Genomic DNA, 27,950 nt, shown 5'->3' with positions numbered 1-27,950 from the left:
GGAGGGGTTCTTCCGAGGGCGTGGTCCACTCTGGGCACAGCCTCCTCCTCCTCCTCCTCCTTTTTCTCCTCTCTGCCTGTTTGTCAGTAGAGCGCTCTACTACCTATTCAGATCGCCTTGCGCCTGTTGGGGGAAGGTAATTTAGGTAAGTGGATGGGGGCTGTGGGACTGCTAAGCTGAGTAGGGTGCCACTCACTCGCTCTGGCTGTACCGCCTCCCCTTCTCCGGACCCTAACTAGAACCCCAGCCGCCTGCTGATTAGCTTTTAGGTACTCTTTCCCTCTCTTTTCTCTCAATTTAAAAAACTATCTCTTTGCCCTCCCCCTCCCCCATCTCGTTCCTCTTCCCAGCCTGTCAGAGTCGCGGGTGGAAGGGTTAGGAAGCAGGGTCACAGGCTGAGTAGCCAGGGGGAGCTCCAAGGTCAAGGTTTTCTTGGTTGCGTCCCTTATTCTCACCACCTCCCGCCCTCGTTGGGTGCACATCTAGCGAGCACCGCCTGCCCGAGCCCTTTCCCTGGGCCTCTCTGAACTGAAAGTACGCGCGGCGCGGAGGAGACCGAAGGTCACGGGGCTGGGCCTGCCGCGGGCCTCTTTCGATGACATTGGGGTTTCCGAGCTGGCCTAGTAGGCACGCAGCCCCGGATGCAGCCAGCAAGACTCCCTTTTGGGAACACGGGCGGGGGCGGCTGGGTTGTTGCTAGGAGCCGGTCACCGCCCAGGGAATTGGGGCTCTCTTTTTTTCCTGCCTCGTGGAAACGTTTTGTCCATTTGTATTTGCACTTGCATGTTAGTTTCCTCCCTACTGCAGTAGTTGCCAGAATGCCAGGAGGCCCGATGGTGGGGGCCCAGAGACACGGGGGACAGTCTCTGAGGTGCAACTTTAAAATAGTGCTGGGCATTTGCGGAAGGATTTTCAGGAGCTGTCCCAGTACCGATGATGCAGAGAGATCCAGTGGAACCAGGGTGGGGCTGCGGGACTTAGTGCTGGAAGGCTGCTGCCCTTGAGTCATTCTCTGAAGTTGTGACTTCTGTGTCAAACTTCCATCTTTAAGGCCTTCCTTTTTGATGTCTAGAGTTTACTAGCTATGTATTAGCGCCACGGGTGGAGAAAAGCGGAAAGCGATGACCCTCATCCTTTGGGGAGAAACACGATAGTAGGAAAGGTTTGGGGGCTTGCCTCCGTGGCCTTATTTTGCAGATACAGCATTTGTCACTGTGGTGGATTTCCTTGAAGCTAAACTGTAGGGTTGAATCTGGGGATTTAAAGCTAAAAGAACCGGGTATCATTTGGTCCAACCTCCTCGTTTTTTACCGATGGGGAAACTGAGGCACAGAAAAGTTAAATGACTTGCCTGTGATCCCACCTGTAGTAAGTAGCAGAACTAGGTCTAGGACCCTGATCCTCTGACTTAGCAGAGCCTTTCTAAAGCAGGCATAGGAGTTCTCTCCTTGTAGGCCAGAGGCTGCTCTTGGAAAAATTGCTTATCACATGCAACCTACAGCTAATAGAAGACAGTCAAGGTTATTGGGCACACACCTCACTGCAGCATTTGGAAGGGCTCTAGTTTTGCTGTGCTTTTAAAGTCTTGCTTGAGTTGGATACTGTGAGCCTTGAATGGGTTTAAATGGATTTTTAAAGATGAAACCAGAACAGTCTGCTACAGTGTTTTGGAAAGAAGTTGCAAAACCTGGGTTCAAGTCCCAGTTCTCCCCCTTTCCTACCTGTGTGACCTTGGGTAAAGCATTCCACTGCTCTGGTCCCTCATCTGTAATATGAAGAAGGTGACTTAGGATCCTTTTGGAAGAATAAAGTTGCTTATTTTCATTCTGACACAATGATATTCTGATATATAATGATAATGAGATGTCATTGTGGATACTCAATCATGGCAGACTTTTGAAAGCCTATATAAAAGTCCTCATTAGTTATCAAGGCCAGATCATTTGATACTAAGTAAGGCCTTAAACAAAATCAAAGGTTGTCTTTTGATTTACTCACTACCGACAGGACCACCACCTTAGTTCAGGCTTTTATCATCTCATCTGGACTACTGAAATGGCTTTCTAATTCATGTCTCTGCCTCAAGTTTTTCTCACTTCAATCCATTCTCCATACAGCTGCCAAAGTATGGGGGAAAGTCATCAATGAATGATGCTTCAACTTCCTCTTTTCTAAACAATCTGCAGCCTCGTCATTCAGCTGAGACTGCTCACTCCAGAGTTGCCAATTATCTTTTAACTACCAAACTGCATGATCTTTTCTCAATCCTCAGCCTTTGTCACCTCTCTGCAGCATTTGACACTGTTGGTCACAGCCTTCTAATAGATATTCTGTCAGGGTTTTTATGATGTTACCTTCTCTTGGTTCTTTTCTCATTCCACTGTTCCTCGGTCTACTTTGCTGGATTTTCATCTTTGTAATAACCTCTAAGGGTATCACCAAAGGTTCTCTCCTGACCCTCTTCTCTTTTTTCTCTTTACCCTCTCCCTCTATGCTCTCATCAGCTCCCTCGGGTTTAATTATCTCTATGAAGCTGGTATACATGTGTATATATAAATATATATGTATGTATGTATATATATATATATATATGTGTGTGTGTGTGTGTGTGTGTGTGTGTATACATACGTATATACACACACACAAACACACATCCAACTATTGGACATTTCGAACCACACCTTTCATGCTTTCAAACTCATTACATTCAAAACAGAATTTGTGATCTGTCTCCCAAAACCTTCTTCTCTTCCCCAACTTCCTGTAACTGTTGAGAGTACCAAAACCTTCTAGCTTCCCAGGCAAGTAGCTGCCAAATCTTTTCTTTACTATGTTCACCCTTGTATATGTCCCCATCTTTCTAGTTACACATCTACCCCTTTATTTCAGGTCCTTGTCACCTCTTGCCTGGACTATTTCAATAGCCTCCAGATTGATCTCCTTGCCTGAACTTTCTCCCCTTTCCAATCCATTCTCCATACAGCCTTCCAAAGTGATTTTCCAAAATCAAAAGTCTAACCTTGTCACTCCCCATTCTCAGTAAACTCCAGTAGGTCTCACTTCCATGATCAAATAGAAACTCCTACATTTGTCATTTAAGGTTTTTCACAACCTGCCCCCTTCCTACTTTCCCAGTCTTTTGTTTTGAGGGTTCGGGAATCAATCGGGGTTAAGTGACTTGCCCAGGGTCACACAGCTATTAAGTGTCTGAGGACAGATTTGGACTCAGAATGAGAAGTCTTCCTGACTTCAGGCTTAGCACATTATCTACTGTGCCACCTAGAAGCATTTATTACTGCCATTTTTGAGTCTTCAAATATCCTTGTTACAATCTATTGAATCTTTTTACAACCTGAAGGATATTTATAACATCCTTTACTACTAAAGCATTGACTCATTATCTTCAGGTGAAGTATCTCTGGGTAGGTTACTTGATTCTAGGTTACCTTTTGCTCATTTTCTATTATATTCTTGTCTATTTGCTCTTGCCCACTGAGGAGCTTGTATGTTTTGGGAATCAAGCTAATATAACTATTTGGTTAGGTAAAATATAATTAGGAAGGTAAGCACTTTAGAAAAAAAAAAGATGCATTTCAAAAGCAATTGTAAATTATTTTCACAAAATCCTGTTTGGCATTATATCTGCCATTGTTCCCATTCTATTAACAGTTTTTATGAATTTGAGACTGTGGTTTAGTGGAAAGAGAGCTGGACTGTGATTCAGAAGGATGTAAGATCTTGTTCTGTCTCTGATAGCACTAACAGAGGAGCAAGATTGCACTACTGTAGTGGTGTCAAACTCACGTAGCAAAATGGTATTCGTAAGGATCCCTGCAAGCAGTATATTGACTTAGAAAACCACCAATTAACATTATCCATGTTTTATTGCATTTTTATTTATTTTGTTAAACATTTCCCAATTAACATTTTAATCTGGTTCTGGCCACACTCAGGAATTTTACACACTTCATGTTCTCAGTCAGGTGTTTGAAACCTCTAGTCTAGGCAACTCCCTAGAGCTGTAATTGAAGGGAAAGTGCTGCCCTTCATTGGTTGAGGGAATTTCCCCTGTTAATGAAATCAGGTCCAGTAGTTCTCTATTTGAACCAAAGTGTAAATCTCATCTAGATCAAGTCCCAACTCTTTAATGGTGATTGTGACTCTGCCTCAGTTTATCTCTTCACAGAATTTTCAAAAAGTAATATTTTATCTCTGCAGGTTGGGATGTGCCTATGACTACATTTTAAATAAAGCTGTGCAGAGATTTATTCGTATTGGAGCTAACACCTCCCATGTGGTGGTGCTGGAGCACAGCCGGTGATACTGCAGACTCCTGAGAATCAGCTTTAGGCGGCCAGCATTTCCTTTGCTAGACTAGGGGTGAGAGGTGGGAGGATGTTTGCAAGCTTCAATTTTTTTTTTCCAGCCTTGGCTTTTTCTCCTCTGTAACTGTTTCTCCTCCATAGCATCCCATGTCCTTCCTTAAGTATTTCACTTCTATGTCTTGGGATTTAAGTTCATGGGTTATCATGAGGCAAAAGAGTCAGCAGGAAGGTTGCCATAGTTTTGCATGCATCATTAGTACTACTGGCCACACAACAAATACTATGAAGAAAAACCAGTAGCCTCTAAAAACTGGGGAAAGTGGGAATCGTGCTCCTTCCCGTGGCTCCTACTCTTGTGTTAGAGTCCAAGTACAGCGTTAACTTCTTAAGAGTGAAGGCTTGCTATTCAGTTTGGAGCTCTTTCCAAACTTTTTTGTTTCCCCACAGAAATTCCCTATGGTGGGAAATCTCAGGCTGAAATCAACATCGCTTCAGCTAGTTAACTACTTCCTAGACATTTATTTGCAGTGCACTCTAATTTGGGGAGGTCTCCTAAGAATTACATTAGAAGCTAACCAATCTAGGAGATAACACATGGGCAACAATGTAGACTTATTCAATGATACTGTATATGTGATGTGCAGAATGAATGAGTTGTTAAAAGAATAATCAGGGTTAAATAACATTACTTCAGGAAGACTTCTTGAAGGAGGCAATTTTTAAGGTAGTTCTAGACGGTGACTTACATGGTTTCAGACATTGAAAGGGAATTTCGTTTGGGAGAAGACATTTTGATATATCAAGTCAAGGATGACTTTCTGTATTTGTTGTTGAAAATGATAACTAACCTTTAAATGCATTTCAGCATTTCCAAAGCACTTAGCTCTTAGGGTTGTGAGAAAGGTGGAACAGACCCCACTTCACTCTGAGGAGTCAGACTCAGAGATTGTGACTTGCCCATAGTCACATAGCTAATAAGCATCAGAGCTGGAAAGTAAACCCTAGTCTCCAAATTCAGCACTCTTTCTAACTATGTACTGTTGCTAAATTGTTATAGGATCTGGCCACAAGCTCAAGTGTACTGCCAATGAATTTCACTCTCTATTCCCTGCCTGTTTAGACTTTTACCATTTGTGAAACAAACTAGACACTAGGAAACAGTGTTTACCCTAAAGGTTACATTATTGGAGAGCTAAAGGAAGTTAAACTGAACTCCAGATAAAAGTGGAATTTATTAAACATGGACAGGGCTCGACCCGACCTTGCAAGGTCACATCTGGGAAAGCAAGCTTTAGATTTATGCATATGTGGGGGGTTTTATGTCTTTCTTTTTTTAATCAGAACTCAAAGTAGGAGATTTGGAGTTTATATTCACTTGCCACCAATCTAGTTTTTTAAAGATTCTTTTCCGAGAGGAGAAGAAATTCAGTTTCATTTGAGATTATTTTAATACCTCTTCACATCAAAGTGTGGATCCAGAGACAAGGGAACAGGTAATACTCTTGTTTTGACCTTAACACAGCTGACTCGTACCAGCTGAGAGCTAAGCACGGGATGATGTCTGTACCAATGGTGATCCCTCCTTCTCTTCTCTCTCAAGGGGAAGATAGTGTGTTAGGTGATTATTTTCATTGCTGATAGTTTTTACAAAAAGTGTTGTATTGGACTTAACATGCCTAGATTTGGAAAAGTTTCACGCCTGAGTCATGTTAGCCATGATCTGTCATTTCATTAGTACAGAGAAAACTCCTTCCACCAATGCAGTAGGTTGGCATCTTTTTTGTAATTGACAGCCCTACAGAGTTACCTAGAACAGTGAGATATTAAATGAAATATGCCCAGGTCATATAGCTTGTATCAGAGGTGAGACTTGAACCCAGGTCTTCAAAGATCTCAGACTAGCTCTGTATCCATTATGCTGTGCTGCCTCTCATGGATATTTACTTCTTAAAAAATTGCGTTAAAGAGCACTGCCCATTGACTTTTCATTCTGAGAGTTGGAATTCCAGCTATGCTTACTTAAATAAAGCTAAATTCCATTTTTTCCCAGACCTTTCACAGGCAGCACCTGCTGTGCTCTGTTGTATTCAGGTGTAGTGCTGGACAGCAGATTCCTGACTCTCCACTGCCTGGTAATCTGCTATCCCGGCCTGGGTTAAGACCTAAGAGTGAGAAAAGAATTGGAAATAGCCCATTTCCTGCAGAAGTACCTTCTCTGGAACTCTTTATTGATGTGAATAATCAGGTTTTGAGTTTAAGAAAATTTATTCCTATTTTAATCTTTTTTGAAACTCGCTATTTAGCCCTTAATGACATTGCAATTTTACTACTTATAATTTACCTATGTTTATGTGCTATATATTCTCTAACTCTTCCCCCCAACCCCCACGTAATATAATTTCACTAAAGGCAGGAGACTGGAATTTTTGGCACCAGACCTTACCACAGTACCTTGTCCCAGCAGGTGTTTAATACATGTTTTAACTTGAATTCACTATAACATACTGCAGCTTAATAAAAGGGATTGCTTTATTAATTAAAAACTAAATAGATCCATGGTTTTTAAACAAAATAAGTTGTAGTCCCAGAACTTTGATCTGCCTTATGAACTTTGATATTCCTTATGAGGAAAAGCTTGGCCTGAGTGTCAGGTAGCAGGGAAGGAGCTTTTATTTTGTTTTAATCACTTCATAATATAAGTTTTATTCAAAAGTACTTTGTGCTAGGAAACTAGGTATCTTGTAAGGAAGCAATTTGATTAGTGAAGGAGGGCCCCACACCCAGTTGCGTTCACTTAAGTATAATTCAGAAATACTGTTAGCTTAGCTCTGATGCAATAGAAGGAACTCCTACCTAAATAAAATAAGACTAGATCCAGAAGCACAAAACTGGAAAAAAGGTTAGATGAAGTCCTCACAGTTGAAAAACCTTCACCAGTGAGTGGCATTGCTAAAGAAGAAAGTACCTTGGCCAAAAGTTCATTCTAAAACTCATCTCAAAACAAAGTGAAGAACTAGCCATTTCTTCTAAAACTCATATTCTATCATTCTACAGCAGATACTACTTATTCTTAAGCTTTTAAGAGTTTGTAATAGTCACAATTTCAAATGGAAGCATATGGTCCCTTTGGGGCTTGCCTGAGAAAAGGTTCCCAACCAATGATCCCCAGCAGAAAAAAATTTCCCAGCCTACTTTGATTCTTAATACCACAAACTCCTACCTTACAAGCTTCAACGATGCCCAGTTTTCCCCCTGCCCCTCAACCTCAGCCACTGACAGTTGGTGTGGCTAGTTTACATTTTATACAGGATAGAAATGTAGTTTGGGAAACACTGCTCTGTTCAGACCTGACTTCATCCTGCCAATGTTTGTCCTTTGGTCCAATATGACTTGAGCCTTCGGATTTTTTCCCTTTGATTCTAATTAACCTGAACAGACATTCTACCTTTTGAGAATCTAATCTAGTTGCCTGGCTTAGGAAAAGGGAGTCATTTCCTTAGCTGGTCCCAAAAGATTTTCTTCCCTGAGCTTCAGGTAGATCATAACTGTGAATTTGTAGTTAACATCTTTCCCATTTCTTAGAAGGTTCCTGATCTTCCACTGTCTGGGCTCTCTTTGGCCCAATTTCCATAGAACTTTACTCTCTAACTCATTTTCTGGGTCTGCTTGTCCCACTTGGTCTTGGCACATTTAAGAGCAGGTGAACCTGCTTATGCCTTTAAGTTAAAGCTACATACTCATGTGTTCTAGGCCAGGGGTGGGGAACTTGCCACCTTAAGGCCACAGGTTCCCCATCCCTGTTCTAGGCCTAGTTTCCTAAGGAAACATTTTCCCAAACCATGTCGCATTCTAGACAGTCCAGGTATCCAGGTCATCTCAGAGTAGGAATGGACAGTGAAGGGGAGATCAAGTCTTACTCCAACCCCAAAGCATAAGCATGTCTTTCTACATAACCCTTAACCACCATGCTGCTCTGCATTATCTCTCATACTGACCTTGAATCTCAAGTGTGATTCAGTTTGATTTCAGCAAGTATTCTGTGTTCATATATAGAACCTTATTCAATGCATAAACTATTTGGGAAATTTTAGCTCCACTAATCACTCTCAGATTGGGATGTTGGTTGGGGGGGGGGGTTTGTTTTTATTTTAGGTTTTGTTTTGTTTTTATTTAAAGGATCATTAAATGAATTGAAGTACCACAACAAACAGAACAAGGACCTCTCTTTAAAAGGGAAAAGTCTTGAGTTCGTACTAGAAGTGATCACCTACTTTTATGGGGATAGAGGTAGGCAGCATGAAGTCTTAAGAATATAACTGAAATACATCCTATGGTACAGAAGGAAACAGAGCTCAGATTCAGACTCAGATCCCAGATTCAGACTCAGATCCCAGTCCCTCTCTCACTGTCAGCTAGAACTGGTCAGCCTCATATATTTTGTTGGTTCTGATAGTTAGGCCTAACCAAATCAAGCTTTGTGAAGCAAGGATGGAGACTAAGGGTGTTTCATTTTGGATCTCCAAACTGGATGTTTTAAGAGTTTGTAATAATAACCATTCCATTTCTGAACTGCTTTTTGTGTGGTTTTTTTTGTGTGTGTGAGGCAATTGGGGTTAAGTGACTTGCCCAGGGTCACACAGCTAGGGAGTGTTATATGTCTGAGGCTAGATTTGAACTCAGGTCCTCTTGACTCCAAGGCCAGAGCTCTATCCACTATGCCACTTAGTTGCCCCTCTGTTTTCTACTTGTATTATCTTTAAAGTAGGGATAGGGAATGGACCTGTGGTTACATGGATCTAGGAAACTACCTTTACCGATGAAAGTCAACACCTTTGGGACTTAAGAGTTTCTAAAAGTCATCTATGAGTATTACAAATATTCTAATCAACTACAAAGGATCTATGAAGGGAGATGCTACCCATCTCCAAGAGACTGATAAGTACAAGTATACGTAATATGGTTTTACAGATATAGATATAGGTGTGTATGTATACACACACACACACACACACACACACATACACACACACACACACACCCCTGTGTCAAATGATAGCCTTCTCTAGTGTGGGGTGGGGGAGAGAGCTTAGAACTTAAAATGTGACCAAAAAAAATAAATTAAACTTTAAAAAGTCCACTAGACCTCTTAAAGGTGGAATGATTTGGTTAGGGTCACAAATCCGGTATATGTCAGAAGCAGGATTTGAACTTGGGTCTTCTGGATTCTGAGGTATGGAAAAATGGGGCATGGGTGTTTTATTGAAAAGTCTATTCTGGTTCATCACTATGAACATGAAGGCCAGAAACTAATCATTTTGTTTTCAAGAGACTATGGACTATTTTCCCCTTCTCTTATGATAAAAAAAAATGGAGGGCTTCTAATTTGTATTAATGGAGGATGGATACCTTTGAAATTGCAAATCCATCAAAGCACAGAGCACTGAACTTCCAGTAAGGAGACCTGGGTTCAAATCTCAGCTGTCACCTGTGGGTGACCTTGGGCAAGTACTTAACTTCTCTAGATTTCTGTCTTCTCGTCTGCAAAATGAGAGGATTGAATAATCTCCAAAGTCCCTTCCAGCTCTAAATCTGTGATCTTATGACTCACTCACTAACAGTATAAAGTGCTTTTCTTGAGCATCCCCCACCCCAAGAGACATCACAAGAAGTAACCCACAGGTGTGTTTTGGGAAGGACTGGCCAAGCCAAGTATTCGATAAATAGAACAACCTTTAGCAGACTTAGTCTGATTAGCTCCACCCTGCCTGGCTCAGAAGTTTTCTCCTCTTTGGCAACTATTGGGAGTATGCCCAAAGTAGAAAAGGCAAAGTCTAGGCTTTACCCATCTTATTTCAGACCTGATAAAAGTCTTTCCTTTTTACTGAAGTTTGACCTATGGATCTATAAATGTCTTCAAATCTTTGAGTTCCTTCTGAATACAAAGCATTGAGTGGGGTACAAAGAATTATAAGGAACAGAGACCCTGCCCTCAAGGGATTTATAGTCTAATTACAGAAAAAACAAGTCCACTGCCTTGCGTTTATTGTTAGTTTACTTTTCTAGCATTCTTGCAGTGCTAAATGGGTAATAGGCAAATATGAAAGATCTTCAGAGAAGAGGGAGAGGATGATCCAGTTACAACAGATAGAACTGAAGGTAGGCAAGAGAATAGGTGAGAAGAAGAGGACACTGCTAAAGCAGACATTCAGGAAACCCATTAAGGGGGTCGATTTGTGCCCCTATTCTTGAACACCTTCTCACTGCCTACCCCTCTTCAGCTTAATTGGCTCTTAGTTCCTACATCCAACTCAAAGACTTTATTCTCCTAAATATCTCCTGGGATTTAAAGGTTGCAATTCAAAGATCACAATCAGTGATTCAGCAAAGATCTTGGAGAATGGGAAAGATACTGCTCTTGGTCAAGGAAAAGTGTTTATGTATTTTTCCAGAAAGGAATGAAAATAGAACCTGCAAATTATAGGCCAGTGAACTCTGAGTTTGGTTGCTGGAAAAATTCTAGACTATTATTAAAGGAGGGGTTAGTGAATATCTGGGGGGAGGGGAGGAAAGTAATGCTCCCCAAAAACCAGAATGCCTTTAATCTGACTAGATCTCTCCAGACTAACTTTTTTTGAAAGGGCTACTAAACTGGAAAAGTGCAGTCGTGTTGTAGATTTGCAATAACTTACCTGGATTTTAGCAAGGTGTTTGACAGTCTCATGCTGTTGTGGACTAGATGGAATAAGATGAATTCAGAACTAGTTGGGTGGCCAGCTCCAAAGAAGTCTTTAACTGTTGGATGTCAACTTGGATGTCAACAGGGAACTGTTCTTGATCCTATGCCGTTAATCTTATCAATGATCTGGTGAGGGGTATTGATGGATTGCTTATCAAATGTGTAGACGATACACAGATGGTAGGGCTATCTAGATATACTGGATGTTGGTATCCAAAACTATTTTGACATTGGGCTGGAACAAGATAAATACAATAGGGCTGAATATAAAGCTATGCACCTCTGTTTAAAAAAATTCTCAAGTACCAGTTGGGGGAGGCATGGTTAGACAGTTTGGGGGTGGAGGGAGGGTTAGTGGACTGAAAACCTAAAGTGAATCAACAGTGTGCTAGGGAAACCAATCAAGCTAATGCAGTTTGGGGATGCATTAAAAGAAACATAAGGGATAAGAGGGTGATAGTCTCATTATACTATACCCTAGTCAGACCATATCTACAGATAGCATAGTGTTCAGTTTGGGTGTCACATTTTAAAACCATTGATAAGCTGGAGGGCCACCAGAATGCTAAATAATATGAGGCTCAGTTGAAGGAACTGAGGGTATTTAGCCTGAAGAAAAAGATGGGGGGCAGGAAGTAACAGTATAGTTGTATTCAAATATTTGAAGGCCCTTCATGTGCAGGAGAGGTTAGATTTGTTCTGTTTCTCAGAGGGCAGAACTAGGAACATTAAGTAGAAGTTGCAAAGACAGAAATTGAATCTTCGTGCAAGTAAAAGCTTTCTAACTAGGACTGCCCCACAATAGAATGGGCTGCCTCAGGGAATGAAGGTCCTTCCTTTGCTGAAGGCCTCCAAGCTAAGTTTATACTTTAAAAGGAATCCATTGTGAGTTATGGGTTGCATTAGATGGCTACTGAGGTCCCTTCCAGCTCTGAAATTCTATAATTCTGTGACTACCAAGGTCTTCCTTGATCTTATGACACCATCCTGGTCCTCTCTCTACCTCTTCACTTCCTTCAGTGGCTCTTTTTCATATTCCATTTCTTTACCTAGCACAGGTTCTTAGTGAAAATTCTAAAAGACTTTTAGGAGCTCTCCATTATAACATTGTTCTCAAGGTTGATGTTATGAAACTCCAGCTCCACTGGATGAGGTTTAAGTGGATATGCAGTGTATTTTTCCTACCAGTGATAAAGATGACAGTGCACCATTGCACACCCACCTATGCAGCTCTCCTCAGATCCTTATAAGAGCACCACAAAGGACCCACCTAAAGTACTAGGATCCCTGCTTAAGTCTTTTTTCTCACTGTTCATCTGTTGTCCCTTGCTCTCAACACATGACCAGCCCCTATTCTTTTTCATATTTTCTTTGATATCCTTTACACTTCTTGGTGGCTAATTACTTGTTTGTAAGTGCCAAAGCCTGCTCACTCCTACCATAGTCCTCTCCATTGCTTTTCGGGTAATAATCAGATTGAGGTTTTTTAGAGATTGTAATGCAACACAACTGGGGACATTGAATCTGATAGTTGGAAGGGACTTAAGGAGCCATCTATCAGCCATATCAGAAAGGAATCCCCTTTATAACAAACCTGGATTATTTAGTCTCCACTTGAAGACCCAAGAGTACTCAACTTCAGAGTCACTGAACTTCAATTCAAAACCAAAGTTTGAATCACAACTCTACCACTCATTACATGTGTGGCCCTTGGACAAATTAATTCATCTCTCTGCCTCAGTGTCTTCATCTTTAAAATGAGAGGGTTGGCTAAATCTATGATCCTGTAACTTCTCAAGGCATTCTACCTGTGTTTCCCAGCCATATAATTCTATAGTATTGCATAACATGGAATGACACTCTTACAACCAGTGTACCAGCTAATTAAGCAACCCCCTCCTTTTAAACATTCAACTTAAAAAAAAAAACCCAAGGAACAAAGTCCTTGTCCTAATCCTATCAAAGGAAATGAACTGGCTAACAAAAAACTATATTAGAGTGACAAAATACATAGTACACCCAGAAAAAGGTAAAACCATTGTTCGGTGCCCAAAGGGAGTAGCCCTGTGCTTTTGTTTGATCAGCTACTCAAACCCAGTCAGTTGGCTTTAAAATATCTGTTAGCTCTGTGACAAATACTCTGTAGGAAGTGGTTGTGACTGCCAAGGAGCAAGAATTCAGCAAGTATCGATCCGGTTATTTTAAATTTGGAGTGAATTGTGCTGTGTGTGAGGTTTGGGGGGGGCGGGGTTTTGGCTTGTTTCCCATCATCCCTCACCATTTGTCCACCTCCTATGCACTGTCAAAAGTGTTGTGTATAGACTCACAAAAACCTGATTCTGTTTCCTCATGATGGCAGAGAGATGACCCTGGGTTTACAAGAACATTTCCAATTGAGCAAATGAGCTCCGACAGTGCACATAGTAAGAGCATAGTAAATGCTGGTTGCTCACAGTTGGGGAGTCTTTTCATATGGGCCTGGTGATTGGTTCTGAGGGTGAACCTAGCTAAGCCCAGAGAGGCTCATAACTAGATAGTTGGCCTTCTTCCTTCCAACTGCAGTAAATCATGATGACTACCCACTCAGATCTGCTTTGTCTATGAAGGGAATTATCCATACTAGCTCACTCAGAGATCCTTGTAATACTTTTAAGCAAGGTAGATTTGATGTCTATTAGTACAGTCTGCCCTTTATTCTCAGCTATTTTTTCTCAATAATAATTGGTACATGTAATCTTTCAGATATTTTAAAACGTTCTAAATGAGAATAATGTCTGAAGGTCACTTTGAATGATCTAGTCAAACCAGCAAGGGGATTTTTCTTTTTGATGAGTGCAGCTGCCATCACCAGCTGTTTGGGCCAAGTTTGTCTTTTGCCACTTCCTCTTCTGTATTTGCACCTAGTCACCAAAGGTTTAATAGAATATAAGCTCATTGAGGACAGGGAAAACTTTGGTTTGTGTCTTTGTGTCTATAGTGCCTAGCATGTAACTTGTAAAAGTCTGGCAAATTTCTTTATATTTTCCTCTGCCTGTCCAAACCTATCTCCTTCACCCAATTGGCAACACGTACAGAGAAGGCGGGTGAGGCTTCCTCTGCTTCAGGCTTATTCCTGCCTCCTTTATTTTTTCAAATCATAGTTCCTAGACTCATTGTAACAAAAATCCACCTTCCATTAAGTAGGGCTGATTAATTTATACAGAGTTGTGACTTCTGTTCCTTCCAGAAACCATTAGCATTTTAAAAGAAGAACTTATATGTAAATCCATATAAATATCAAACTTCTGAAATGTCAATTAGTGACATTTGTACCAAGAAGGTTTCCTGAGTATTCTTTGCTTATTCTAAGGATATTAGCTTCCCCAACTCCTACATGTGCCCTTAAAAAAAAGGTGGGGTCAATAAATTGGAACCCTTGTATTTTTAGACTACTTTTCTATGGGTCATTCAATGACTTCAAGTTGGTCTATGGATTAGAGCCTTCATTTTTTTTCTCCCTAGCTAGTCTTCTACCCCCAATGCATCCTACACACTTCCACCAAAATAATTTTCCTAAGCTAGGAATCTGACTGTGCCATCTCTCTACTCAGAAACCTTTAGGAATTCCACATTGTCTTTAGGCTAAAATGCAAATGCCTTAGCTAGGTGTTTAAGGTCCCCAACAATTTAGTTTTTACCTAGCCACAATGTAGTGTAGTGGAAAGAGTCCCGAATTTGGTCTCAGTAACTGAGGTCACATCTAGCCTCTAGCACATACCGCCTCATGTGTGATCTTAGACAAATTACTTAACCTCATCGGTTTCCCATCTGTAAAAGTGAGAGGTTGGGCTAAATGAACTCCTGGGTCCCTTACAGGTCTAAATGTATGATCTTACCTTCCCAGAACTTATTTCATACTTTTCCCCTTAATAAACTGTGTTTCAGTCAAACTGGACTACGAGCCATTCATTCCCTGAACTCTACATCCTTTCTCCTGACTAGGTGCATTTGTGAAAGCCATCCTGCATGCCTGTAAATGCAGTCTTTCCTCATTTCTATTTTTCCTCTACCTTCAAGGCTAAGCTAGCCTTGCTGCCTCTTCTGGATAGCCTTTTCAGACTTGTCCCACTCCAATTAATGTCCTTGACTGCCTCAGTTTTTCATGTATTACAATTGTCTACATATTGCATACCCCAGGAGAATCTAAGCTCCTTGAAGGCATTTCTTTTTCAATTTTTTTTCTATTTTACAGATGAGAAAATTGAGGCTTAGAGGTTAAGTGGCATGCAGAGGATCCCATAGTTAATAGGACAGGATTTGAACCCAGATCATTCTAACTCCAAGTCTGGCACTCTGTTCCCTACACCATGGGGCCTGTTTCATACATAATGGCCACTTAAAAATTGTTCGAATTGAATATACTACTATGTGACTTGGAATATAATTGTCTTGTTCATTTATAAACTTGAAAAAGACTGAAGCAAACTTGCTTACATCTAGACAGAGGAATAACTCAAAGAATATGTGTAGAAAAATCGGAACTATTTTGTCTACAAGGTGTCCTTGTGTTGGGGGAGGGGGAACAGTGTAGAGACCCTTCATTAATGTTATTTGCAATGTGATTTTTGTTTGCTGGTCAAACTTGAAATCAGAACTGAGTTTGGGTCCTAAATTCATCACTTACCAATTGTGTGACCTTGGAAGATTACTCTGAACCTGTCTTCATCTTTAAGAGGGGAAGATAACATGTGGGGCCATTCTAGGCATTAAAAGGAGATAGCCATTCATAGAGATAGATGTATATACACAGGTCTTTCTGCCTGTTTCTGTCTCTCTCTATCCTTGTCTCTATCTCTTTATCTCTGTCCCTCTCCTTTTTTCTCTCCCCCTTCTCCTTCGATATAACTTATTAACATACATATATACATATATGTTTATGTATGTGTATAGTCTTGCCTTTGGAACTATAAAATGTGATATGTTTGCCTTTGGAACTGTAAAATGTTGTATAAGTTTGAATTTATACTATTCTATTAATAATTGCTGCTCCGTTTATCTTTTTATTCTCTAACTTATTTTCTAAACTCTAGAAATGATCAAAAAGCTTTCTGGGAAAGGGCCAAAGTCCTTGTCTGATCAGTCTCTGGGCCCTGCTGAGCAATCCTTTCACAGCCATAGCTGCCAGTTGCAGAGTCATGGAGGGGGCAGTGCTGCCAGCCTTGTGCCCTGCTGGGATCTGGCCATCACGCAGGAGCAGGCCAGGCGGAGCCTTTTGCATTTTTGTGTTTGGTTTAATGATTTAATAGCTGAGCTGTTCTGTCTGAGTTCCCATGTAAAACACAATTCATGTGAACCTCTGTCCAAACAACCCCACAAAACCCTTTTTTGTCTTCATGAAAAACCTGATTTTGTCGGCTTTTTCTGGACTTTGATAATCTGTTCAATCCTGGGATCAGGAAGACCTGAGTTCAAATCTGTCCTCAAACGCTTACAATCTGTGTGACCCTGAGCAAGTTACTTAACCTCTGCCTGCCTCAGTTACCCCATCTGTAAAATAGGGACAATAATAGTACCTACCTCCTAGAGTTGTGATGAGGATCTAATGAGATCATTGTGAAGTGCTTAGTACAGTGCCTGGCACATAATAAGCACTATGTAAATGTTAGCTAGTGTGATTAGTACTCATGTATGCTCCAGCAGTACTGAGCAGATGGTAGGTAATAAATAAATCGTTATTGGGGTGTTAGAAAATCTGTATTGTACATCCTCTCCAAAGGTTATTTTTACCTTTTCTCCTTAACAGGGATATTTACCTAGTAAGAACATTATAAAAACACAGATCTACTTTTTCTTGCTATTTTCACATAACCAAGACTCATATTTAATTCTGTGAAGACTTACTAAGTATTTACTCTGTGCATAGCTGTTTGTTAGAGAAAATGCCAAATTTGGAGAACATACAATTCCTGCCCTCATGGAGCTAGACTGGAAGTCTAGCAAGATACTACACATACCCAGTTAACTAAAATGCAACAACATATAATGAATGTAAAACAAAATACTATGTATTATTGTAGGTAGCCAAGTTCATTGTCATCCGAAGAACACAGAAAAGGTGTCAGGGAAGATGTGAAATCTGAATTGAGCTTTAAAGGATAGACGGGAATTTACCAGGCAGAGAAGGGGGAAATTGGTCACTCCAGGCATAAGGAATAGAATGAAGGGTACAATGGAGATAAGTACAGCATGTTTGAGGGTACAATCCTAGATGACTGAAATGTAGAGTTCATAGAGGAAAGTAGTCAAATAAAAATGTATACTATGTTGTCCTAATTTCATAGGACAGTAACTATCTATTATTTGGTCTTAGAATTGCCCAGAGTACTGCAAGTTTATGCCCTATCCATGGTCCCACAGCTAGTATTTATAAAAGACAGGATGTGAACTCACGTCTTTTAGATTGGCCTTTCCACTTTATCATATTGCCTCTCCTTCATATATGTTTCAGTGTGTATATACAAGTGTGTATTATTTCTGTAGAACTTTAAAGTATATAAAGCACTCTCTTCGAGCCCAGCACCCTGTAAGGTAAGTAAAAGTTGCATCCTTATTTTCTAAAGATAACCAAGAAAGAGGGGTTGTGTGACTTGCCCACAAACGCACAGCTAGTAAGTAGAGTCAGTATTCAAGCTCAGCCCTTGATTCCAAGTTCATGTTGCCTTTCATTTTGTCCCCTCAGTGCTATTGAAGATCCAGATAAGAAAGTTCCTATCACCAAATTCCTTGGCAGTGTCCAATCATTCTTCAGAATTGTATGTGGCTTTATCAGTGAAAATGACATTAAATATATCCACTTTACCACTGCACTCCAAATTCCCTAGCCCTTTCTACCTGAAACCTCTTACCTGTGTTACCTCCCCCTATTAGAATGCCAGCTCATTGAGAGCAAGTAATATCTTGGCTTTTTATTTGTATCCTCAGGGCTTAACTCAGTATATTACAGGTAGTCAGTGCTTAAATGCTTTTTTATAAATAATACATTTATTCAATAATAAAAATAAATTTATCCATTCATTCTTCCATTATATGAAAATTGGTTCAAACTTCGTCTTTTATCCCTCCTCAATACCTCATCCAACTACACTGAAAACTGGTCTGTTGTTCTTTAGCATCCTAATGGTGTGCTTCTTTTTCTGACAGTGCCGAGATGGCCGTCCTCTCAAAGGAATATGGTTTTGTGGTTCTCACTGGTGCTGCCAGTTTCATATTGGTCACTCATCTTGCCATCAATGTAGGCAAGGCCCGGAAGAAGTACAAGGTGGAGGTAAGTGAAGGGTATGAGCCGATCCTTTTTACAGGCTAGCCTCTGGCTCTTGGCAGGGGGGAGGGAGAGGGGCAGGCTAGCAATGGTGGCAACTTTTGCAAGGATACATTACCATTGGATATTATGACAGGGAAAAAGAAGGAAGAGTGAAACACTTGGTTACCTCAAAATAGGATTGAATGTTTATATCTGCCGTTTGGAAGGCATCCATTATGGTAACATGTAACAGAGGACCTGAGTTCAAATCTCGTCTCTACCGCTTGACCTGTGTGACCCTGGGCAAATAATTTAACCTCTCAATGTTCTCATTTGTGTAAATGAAATATGGTACTATGATTATATTTTTATGGATCTGCAGTTAACAGGGCTGTAAGCCAAATATATTTTTAAAGTGTGATTTATAATTCTGCAGTCAATCAGTCAGCATGTATTTATTAAGTGCCTATATATGCTAGGCTTAGCGCTAGGTGCCAAGCTTCAATACCCTACTCACAAAATAGCTTCATTAGGTTGTTTTGGAATAATGAAGTATGAATCTGTGAAACTAAATTTCAGCCTCAGTTGGGAAATTATGCCTGGAATTGATCTGTTTGCCAGGATCAGCAGATAGCAAAACTGATATTTGAGAGCGTGGGACCTGGAGTTAGCAGAAACCAGTTCCAGACCCAGCTCTGACATTTGCCAGCTGGATGTCATCAGGTCAATCTCCAGTCTTGTTTTTTCTGTCTCTAAAATTGAAGGAAAAAATAATGCTAGCACTAGCCACAAGGTTGTTGTGAGGTGGGTGTTTTGTTTTTTACTGATTTTTAATTGATCTATTTTATTTTTATAGAGCCCAAATTGTCCCCTTCACTTCCAGAGAGTCACCCCTTATAGCCAATAAATAAATAAATATTTTTTTAAAAAGGAGAAAGAGAAAACTATTCAGCAAAGCCAAGCAATATATAGGGGAGAAATCTGACATATGCTATGTTTCACACCAGCAAATAAAGCAACCTCCCACACCCCTTGCAAAGGAGCAAGGAGAAGTAACTTCTGATATCTCTTTGGAGGAAAACACTTTGTAAACCATAAAGCATGTAATAAGTATGAGCCATCCTCAGTATTGGTTTCAATCTCCCTAGAAGAATTAATGTTTATTCCCTCACTATCTACCATAGTGCTCTGTGCCAGGGGACCTAACAAATGTCTGAAGCCCAGCTAGCATTTCTCAGGCAGTTCATAACAAAAGAGCAGAAACTGGGCAGGGTTCTGGCCACCCCCGCTCTCAAACTCATATGTTGACTTTGCTTCAAGAATTTAAAATAGGGAAATTTTGACTAACATGTGAAGCTAGGTAGCCTCAATGAGTCAGCTTTGTACTGGAAGGAATTGTGGGCAAGTTAACTCTAATCACTGTATGGAAGCCAGCTTCCCAAAGTGCCTGCCCTGGGAGAAGGGTGTGGTGAAAGCAGCTTGGAACCTCCCCTGCCAACCTTACCCTGCAAAAGAATTTGTAGCCATAGGTCGGATAATAAATGGTAGCTTCTTAAAACTGGCCTAGGAGTAGCATCAGCTCTGTCCTACACACACACACACACACACACACACACCCTCCCTGTGAAAAATCCAGGATAGAAAAAATATTTGTACCATACACCAAAGATACATACTGACTACACATGTTGGGGTAGTGGGGAGGATTGTGGTCTAGATTATACTGGAGGTAGCAATAGTATTATTGCTTTAACACAGTTTCCCAGGCTTTACTAGTGATGTCTATTTTCTGAAATCATTGATGTATAAGTGATCATTTGGTGTCCTAAAAGTCTTAAGTTAAAAGCTTAAAGCTACCTTAAGACTTTTGGGACACCTTCTATTTGGGGTGAGGACAGAGATTCTTTTCCATCAAATGAATTATTTAAAGTTCTTTTTATTTATTTATATTTAAAGGCAAAGAGGGTTAAATGACTTGCCAGGGGTCACACAGCTAGTAAGTATCTGAGGCCAGATTTGAATTCAGGTTCTTCTGAAGCCAGGCCCAGTGCTCTATCCATTGTGCACCTAGATGCCCTAGTAAAGTTCCTTTTAGAACTTTTTACATATCTAGGTTACTTTGTTTAAAAAATATATATTAAAGTATACTGAACTTGGAACATTATAACCAGTTTACTCCGGCAGCTACAAATTTAATAATTGAATTAGTTTTTAATGGTATTTCATTTGCTAACAGATGGTGGTACTACCTGCTGAGTATTAGGGAACATAGCATCTTTGATTTTTGTGAGTGTATAGAAAAAGGAAAAAACTTCCAAACATAAGGACCCCCACCCAGATTTTCCCTCCCTCATCATGTTTTCTGGATTCAGCCTCGCAACAGAGTTGGGGAGAGAGCCAGACAAAAGCTTTGGCAAAATCATGGGATACAAACCTTGCCCTGTGGAACGTGATCTAATCCAAGCTACGTTCTGACCTATCACTGGCCCTTTTTGCCTGTTTACGATAACTTTTGAGGTAAGATAGCCTCCAAGATACCTTTCCTGGCCTATATCTAAGACTCTATTTTTGAGTGGCTCACTTTTTTTTTTATCATTTCCCCCACCGTAATCCTGTGAGATGAATAGCACAACTGTTTTCCCCCCACTTTACAGGGAAAGAAACTGAGGCTTTGAAACAGTCATACAGCTTCTGACTCAAAGTTCAGGATTCTCCATCCCTTTCCTCAGCTATACAGTGGTATCTATCATTATCATAAACTTCAAAAAACTGAACTGTGCCCTTGTGGACACCACCACCACCAAATATAGCCACTGAAATAACCTTAAGGATTCTCTGTTTCACTGTCCTCAGGATAAAGATGAGAAATTTAAGTAACTGAGATGTTAATTAACTCACTTATCCAACAACATAAAGTAGCAAAGCTGAATGTTTTCCATCTTTCTAAAGAAAGTCATGGGTTGGGTGGGGTGCCGTATTTTTTCAGTTGAAGGAAAAAAAATCAAAGTAGTCAAAACTATCACTCTTCTAGTTTTTTTTTCCTCCCACACTTTCACACCTCTAGTCTTTACTTTTAACTTTTTAATTGGCTTGGCTACTTAGCTTTTTAAACCTTCCCTAATAAGAGACATAACATTTTAAATTGCAATATAGATATTGATTTTATTATACTTAAAGGAAAAGAAAGCCATGCATAATGGAGATTCGTAGCTTCATGTATAGTCATCCTTTTCTTTTTACTTTAGCATATGGAAATGTTCCTTTCATTTGTTGTTTAAATTTAGAATTAAATGGAATAAAATTCCTTTCCTCCTTCCTCTTTCCTCTTCCCCCCCAAAAAAATTCAGTATAGGCTTGTGATGAGGTAATGGAAGCTCTTATATTTTGAGGAAGATTCCCTCTGGTATAACACTTAACTGTCCAAGGAGGAGATTTCTATTCTCAAGCCCTTAATGCCATGTTCTTCTCTACAAATGGAAGCACCTCTTATTTTATTAAAATGATCAGCACCATTAGACCTGAGCTCTTTCAACTCCTTTCTTACTTGATTTGTTTCTCTGTATCTTTATCCATTCTCTTTTCCTTTCCTCCTGTCTCAGAAAAAAAGGTTTCCTTCCTTTCCAGGACTAACCCCATCACTTATGTCCTTGATTTCATTACCTATAACTTCCCCCAAAATTTTGCTCTACCCAGCTTTGATCCTCACTACCTCTGGCCTGAACAGTAGTTATTGCCTTCTAACTTTGAAGGTGATATAGAGAAAGTGACAGTCCCAGATTCTATGGAGTTTAGTCTAAAAGGGAAGAATCTGGGACTGTCACTTTCTTTCCATCACCTTCAAAGCCTACTACAATCCCTTGCACAATAAAGACCTAAAGAATGGCTAGTCTTTGAACAATATCTGGAATCCAAGATTATGTTACATCATTTTAAAACTGTGTTATTTGCCAGCTTTAAATTCCCTTTACCAACCCCACTCCCTTGCTCTAAGGCTAGCACTGACCCAAAGCTTTGTTGCTTTCTGGTTAACATAAGACAGATTAACTCTCACTTAAAAATTACTGAGTTTTCCATGACTAGAAATATCTAAGCAACAACTAGATCAATAAATATGCTGAAGATAGAAAGACAAAAATAAAAGTCCCTGCCCTCAGGGAGTTTATATTCTACCAGGAAACAAGATGTATCTTCATAAATAAATACAAAGTAGCTGGAGGAGGGGGGCTGCCTCAGGAAAGGCTTCTTGTCTGAGCCTTGAAATAAACAAAGCTTACTTTGGAAGACCTGGAGGTGAAGAGGGGTTGTGTTCCAGTCATGGTTTGCATATTTGTCAAAAATACCTTAAAAAGTTTGCCTTAAATTATGTGAACCTGTAATATTGGGGCTAACATGAGCTCTGTGTTTGTTTTAGTATCCCACCATGTACAGCACTGATCCTGAAAATGGGCACATTTTCAACTGCATTCAGCGAGCCCACCAGAATACGTGAGTATTGGGTTTAATGTTTGTGCATGAAGCTCTGGTTTCTGTCCCTATCAGGCAATCAGAGAAATTTCTAAAGTCCTGAGCATTCTGCCTCCTATTCCAAAATTTCCTTCTCAGATCCTGGGATCTCTAGAGTTATGCCAATGGATCATAAGCACTGGCAGGTCCTACCAGGCTAGAAAGGCTTTGATCATGAGCCCAGCAAGAGACTGTGTGTCAAAAATATTGAAATTAGTGCAATAAGGTTTGTTTTTGCCCTCTGACCTTTTTGCAAACAGTGACCTCTCAGTGACAAGTGAGAGCAGTACAATCATGGAGACTGTTTCTAGGTAAGCATAGGCAGTCTGGTGAGAACAGCTAGGGGGGATCAAATCCAGCATTGGTTCCAAAGGACTGATATTGGGACATAGTTTAGGCATAACAGCAGAGACTTGGTGGACTTTGGGTATATAATGTTACTCTATCAATTACAGTTGCTGTATGAGGAAGTTCTGCTTAATTTTTGGTATGTGTGAAGAGGGGTATGATGGGTATATATTTACTGGAGAGTGCTGTAATATATATGTGGGCAGGGAGGGGTGCATCAATAAACATTTTCTTAAAGATAAAAAAAGGAATAGTTGCCAAGAAAGTAGGACACCAGGGATCAGAACTTCCTGAAAACTTTTGACCAGATAAGATTCCTAATGTAAATCTGTACGCCACCTTTCTTTAGCATACTGTAGTAGACCTTGATTCCCTACAAAGCTGGAGGGAAAGAGTGACTTCTAAACCTCCTGGGTGGCTGCCAGTGGCTTAATCCATCCTTTGCAACCCATTGCTTGGTGGTTGGGGGTTTTTTTTTGGGGGGGAGGGGAAGGAAAGAGAGGGTCAAGATGTTCTCCTGTGGAAAACTTGTTAAACAAGGCTTTTATTTCTGAAGCAGAATTAATCTTAATGTGTTTGTATTTCAGATTGGAAGTGTATCCTTCCTATTTATTCTTTCTAGCTGTTGGAGGTATTTACCATCCTGTAAGTAGTATTTTCTTATATATTTATTTTTTATAAATGTATTATCTCGGGGTAGCTAGGTGGCACAGCGGATAGAGCACCAGCCCTGGAGTTAGGAGGACCTGAGTTCAAATCCAGCCTCAGACGCATAACACTCACTAACTGTAACTCTGGGCATGTCACTTAACCCCAATTGCCTCACCAAAAAAAAAAATGTATTATCTCTGTATCCTGCTGCCCTCCCCTAACTGAACAATTTTTTTTAAAAAAGCTAACAAATAATGTGTAGACCAGCAAAACAAGTTTCCACATTGGTCATGTCTAAAAATATATGTCCCATTCTCTCTTTTAAGTCTATCACCTCTGAATCAGGAACTTCATCTTCAGTCCTCTGAACTCGTGGTTTACCCATTGCATTTGATCAAAGTTCTAAAGTCTTTCAAAGCCACTTTATAATTTGTTGTCACTGTAAAAATTACTCATTTTTACACATTTCACTCTACATTAGTTCTTGGAGGTCTGTCCAGTTTTCTCTGAGATTATCCATTGTTCATTGTACAATAATATCGCATTACATTAGTATACCATGATTTGCTTAGCTATTCCCGAAACATGGACTCTCCCTTAGTTTCCAATTCTTTGCAATACCCCCCCCAAAAAAAAAAGAGTTGCTATAAATATTTTTGTACATATAAGTCCTTTTCCTCTCTCTTTGATTTTTTTGGGGTAGAGGCCTAATGGTAGTAGTATAACTGGGATAAAAGTGCACTTTGGGGGAGGGGGAGAAGAAATTCAAATTGCTTCCCAGAATGGCTCCATCAATTCACAGCTTCCTGCAGCCCCTCCAGAATTTGTCATTTTCCTCTTTTGTCATTTTTGCCATTCTAGGTATGAGGTGGAGTTTCTTTAATTTATTTTTCTCTAATTATTAGTGATTTGGAGTGTTTTTAATATGGTTGTTGAAAACTATTCATATTCTTTGACCATTTTTCTGTTGGGGAATCACCATTCCCCAGTCTTTCACATTAAAGTCTTATACATTTGAATCAGTGCCTGTTATACAGTGTCCCCAAAAGTCTTGGTGCAGTTTTAAGCCTTCATAACTTAAGATTTTTCATAGCTTAAAACTGCACCAAGACTTTTGGGCCACCCTGTATAGCTTGGAAATGAGAGCTTTATCAAAGAAATTTGCAAAGATTTTTTCTATATACCTATCTCCCTTGTAAGTTTAACTACATTAATTTTAACTACATTAACTACATTAACTACATTAATTTTGTGCAGAAGTTTTTTAATTCCACTATGTCCATTTTATCTTGCTATCCCTTCCATTCCTTTGTTTGGTCATGAACTCTTCCCTTATTCATAGATCAAGAAAATAATTTTTTCTTTGTTCTAATGTGCTTAGGAATAACTCGCATCTTTTTGGAATTTGTCTTGTTATGCTTGCTGTAAAATGTTTGTCTACACCTAACTTCTGCCAAACTGCTTTCCAATTTTCTTAGCAGTTTTTGTCACATAGGGAATCCTTACGCCAATAACTGAGATCTTTGAATTTATCAAACACAGTGTTACTGTGTCCATTTGCTTCTGCTTGTTGTGTACCTAATCTGTTTCACTGATCAACCTCTCTATTTTTAACTATTACCAAGTCATTTAACGGTTAATGCTTTGTAGTATAGAACAGTGATTCTGTAAGACACCATAGATCATCCGATCTTCAAGGATACAGGATTCTGGTGGTGCGGTTGCCCACTCCACTGAGACAGATTATAGGTGGTTTTCAAAATCTGCAGTTCACCTTTTGGCCAACCTGCTGGTGAGTCTCTCTGTACTAATATCATTCTGAGGCCCAGCCTAGCTCTCACTCATTCTGTACCCAGTCTTTCCAGCTTGGTAGCATTTTCTGTAGCTTGAATGACTTATGTTTCCTTTTCATCTCCAAACCTGCAGCACAGATTTTGCAAACTCAAGGGCACTGCCAATGTTATAATTAGCTCATACAATAAGACTTTAGTGAAAGTATAGAGTCTTTTTTTGTGCAATTTGTTTTAATGAACTGAAATCTATTTTCTTTCCCTTCCACCTCCCCCGTACATTGGAGAAGTTAAAAAAAGAAGACAAAGACAACTCCTGTAAGAAATATGCATAGTCAAAACAAATTATCACATTGGTTATGTCCCAGAAATATGTTTTGTTCTACATACTAAGCCATACCCATCAGGAACTAGCACACTTCATTGACCCTTTGGAATAATAGTCAGTCATAGTTGCCTTGGTCAGAGTTTTAAGTCTTTCAAAGTTGTTTTTACAACATTATTATTGTAATTAAGAAATAGATTTATCAGTGGAACCAATTAGATATGCAATGTACACCAGCAAACAAACACAGTAGTCTAGTGTTTGAGTCACCCAAAGACGCAAAGTATGGGTATGAGAACTATTTGACCAAAACCTGGGAAAACTGAAAAGCAGTATAGCAAAAGCTAGATACACTTAGACCAACCTCTCACACTGTATGCAAAGATAAGCACCATATGGATATATAACTTAGATCTAAAGAATGACATGGTAAAGAAATTAGAGGAACAAGGAAACATGAAAGTTTAACACCTCATTCTTCAGGTGCAAACAAATTGAGGTAACCCCAAAGTTGTCTAGGCTCATGACTGTGGCCTCTGATGTCACTAGTCCACCTGACCCATTCATTGTACAAGCTCCATCTTTCCCATTAGCACCCCTTCTTTCCCTGCCATCACCCCCACTTATACCCAAGTTTTCCCAGATCCGTAGAATAATAGCACATCCAAATTCTATCTGCAATTCAGTATTTCTGGGGCAAGGGAAGCTGAGATAATAACGTCAGCTAACATTTATATAAGTGCACACTATGTGCCAGGCACTGTGATATGTACAGTATAAAGGGCTAAGTACTTTACAAATATTATCTCATTTGATCCTCACAACAAACTTGGAAGGTAGGTACTATTATCCCCATTTTACAGATGGGGAAACTGAAACAAACAGAGGTTAAGTGACCTCCCAAAGTCGCGCAGCTAGTTAAATGTCTGAGACCAGATTTGAACTCATATACTCCTAACTCCAGGCCCATCTGCTTCACCACTTAGCTGCCTGACCCCTCAAATATATCTGACTTTTGAGTAAAGGGAAGATATTTGACCATATAACCAAAGTATATAAATATGCCAAATTCTGAAAGGTAAAACTTAGTAAAAACCTTGTCAAATGTAGGTATTAAGTCTAATGTTTTTCTGTTTTATTTATGATGCTGAAATGAATCTACTTTTGTTTTAGCGCTTAGTTTCTGGTTTGGGGATTGCCTGGATAATTGGACGTGTACTTTATGCTTATGGCTATTACACAGGAGGTGAGTATATTTATATGAGTATACATCTATATGTAGTTTGTTCCCTTAATATATAACCTACTCAATCTTCTTTCACCTGAACATGGCTTTAATGGGGAGGGGCGGGGTGAGAATAGAGACAGGGGCTGGGAGAATATACCGGACTAAGATTTAGATCAATGATCTACCTTGGCTTCGGGGAAACTCACCATAAAAAAAGAGTTAAAAAAAAAAAAAAGAAAAGCAGGAGTGCACAGGGGAAAGAATTCTGCTCCAAAGAAGCAGGGTCATGGACTCTTGCCATGTCTTATCAGGTACCCTATAATGCTGTTTCATGATATTGTTTCTATCTGGTATGCCAAGTACTGATAATAACTTCAGCCTGCAATTGTGGTTTTCTGTGTTAACCTCCTGAAGACCAAGTGCCTGATAATCCTAAGATACTTTCATGGTATGTGTGACAAGCATAAAGCTTGGAACCTTCTGGGTAACTTATTCTTCTTACTTCTTTTCTAGAACCCAGCAAGCGGAATCGAGGCATGGTAGGTTCCCTTGCTCTCCTAGGACTGATGGGGACAGCTGTGTACTCTGCTTTCCAACATCTTGGTTGGATTACCCGAGGCTTGGGCCATGGGCCTAGGAATTGTCATTGAAGAAACAAAGGCTTAACTATCTCCTTCTTTTGGATGATAAACCTTTAACATTTAAGTGTGCTTTTTTCTTTTTCTAAATACAATAAACCTATTTGGCATTAGCCTCATACCTATA

General features: G+C 39.9%; 1 protein-coding gene across 1 annotated transcript; it reads left to right on the top strand.

Moving 5' to 3' along the window:
• The first annotated feature begins 34 nt into the window (after nt 1-34).
• On the top strand, nt 35-27,950 carry MGST3 (microsomal glutathione S-transferase 3). Its single transcript, XM_020979010.2, has 6 exons — nt 35-145; nt 18,241-18,364; nt 22,752-22,825; nt 23,779-23,836; nt 27,131-27,203; nt 27,699-27,950. The coding sequence occupies exons 2-6, from the start codon at nt 18,248-18,250 to the stop codon at nt 27,833-27,835; spliced, it is 459 nt and encodes a 152-aa protein (XP_020834669.1). The 5' UTR covers nt 35-145; nt 18,241-18,247; the 3' UTR covers nt 27,836-27,950.

This window comes from Phascolarctos cinereus, unplaced genomic scaffold, assembly GCF_003287225.1.
Source record: "Phascolarctos cinereus isolate Bilbo 61053 unplaced genomic scaffold, phaCin_HiC Scaffold_5;HRSCAF=322, whole genome shotgun sequence".
NCBI lineage: Eukaryota > Metazoa > Chordata > Mammalia > Diprotodontia > Phascolarctidae > Phascolarctos > Phascolarctos cinereus.
This window is presented reverse-complemented; position numbering and strand designations above follow the sequence as displayed.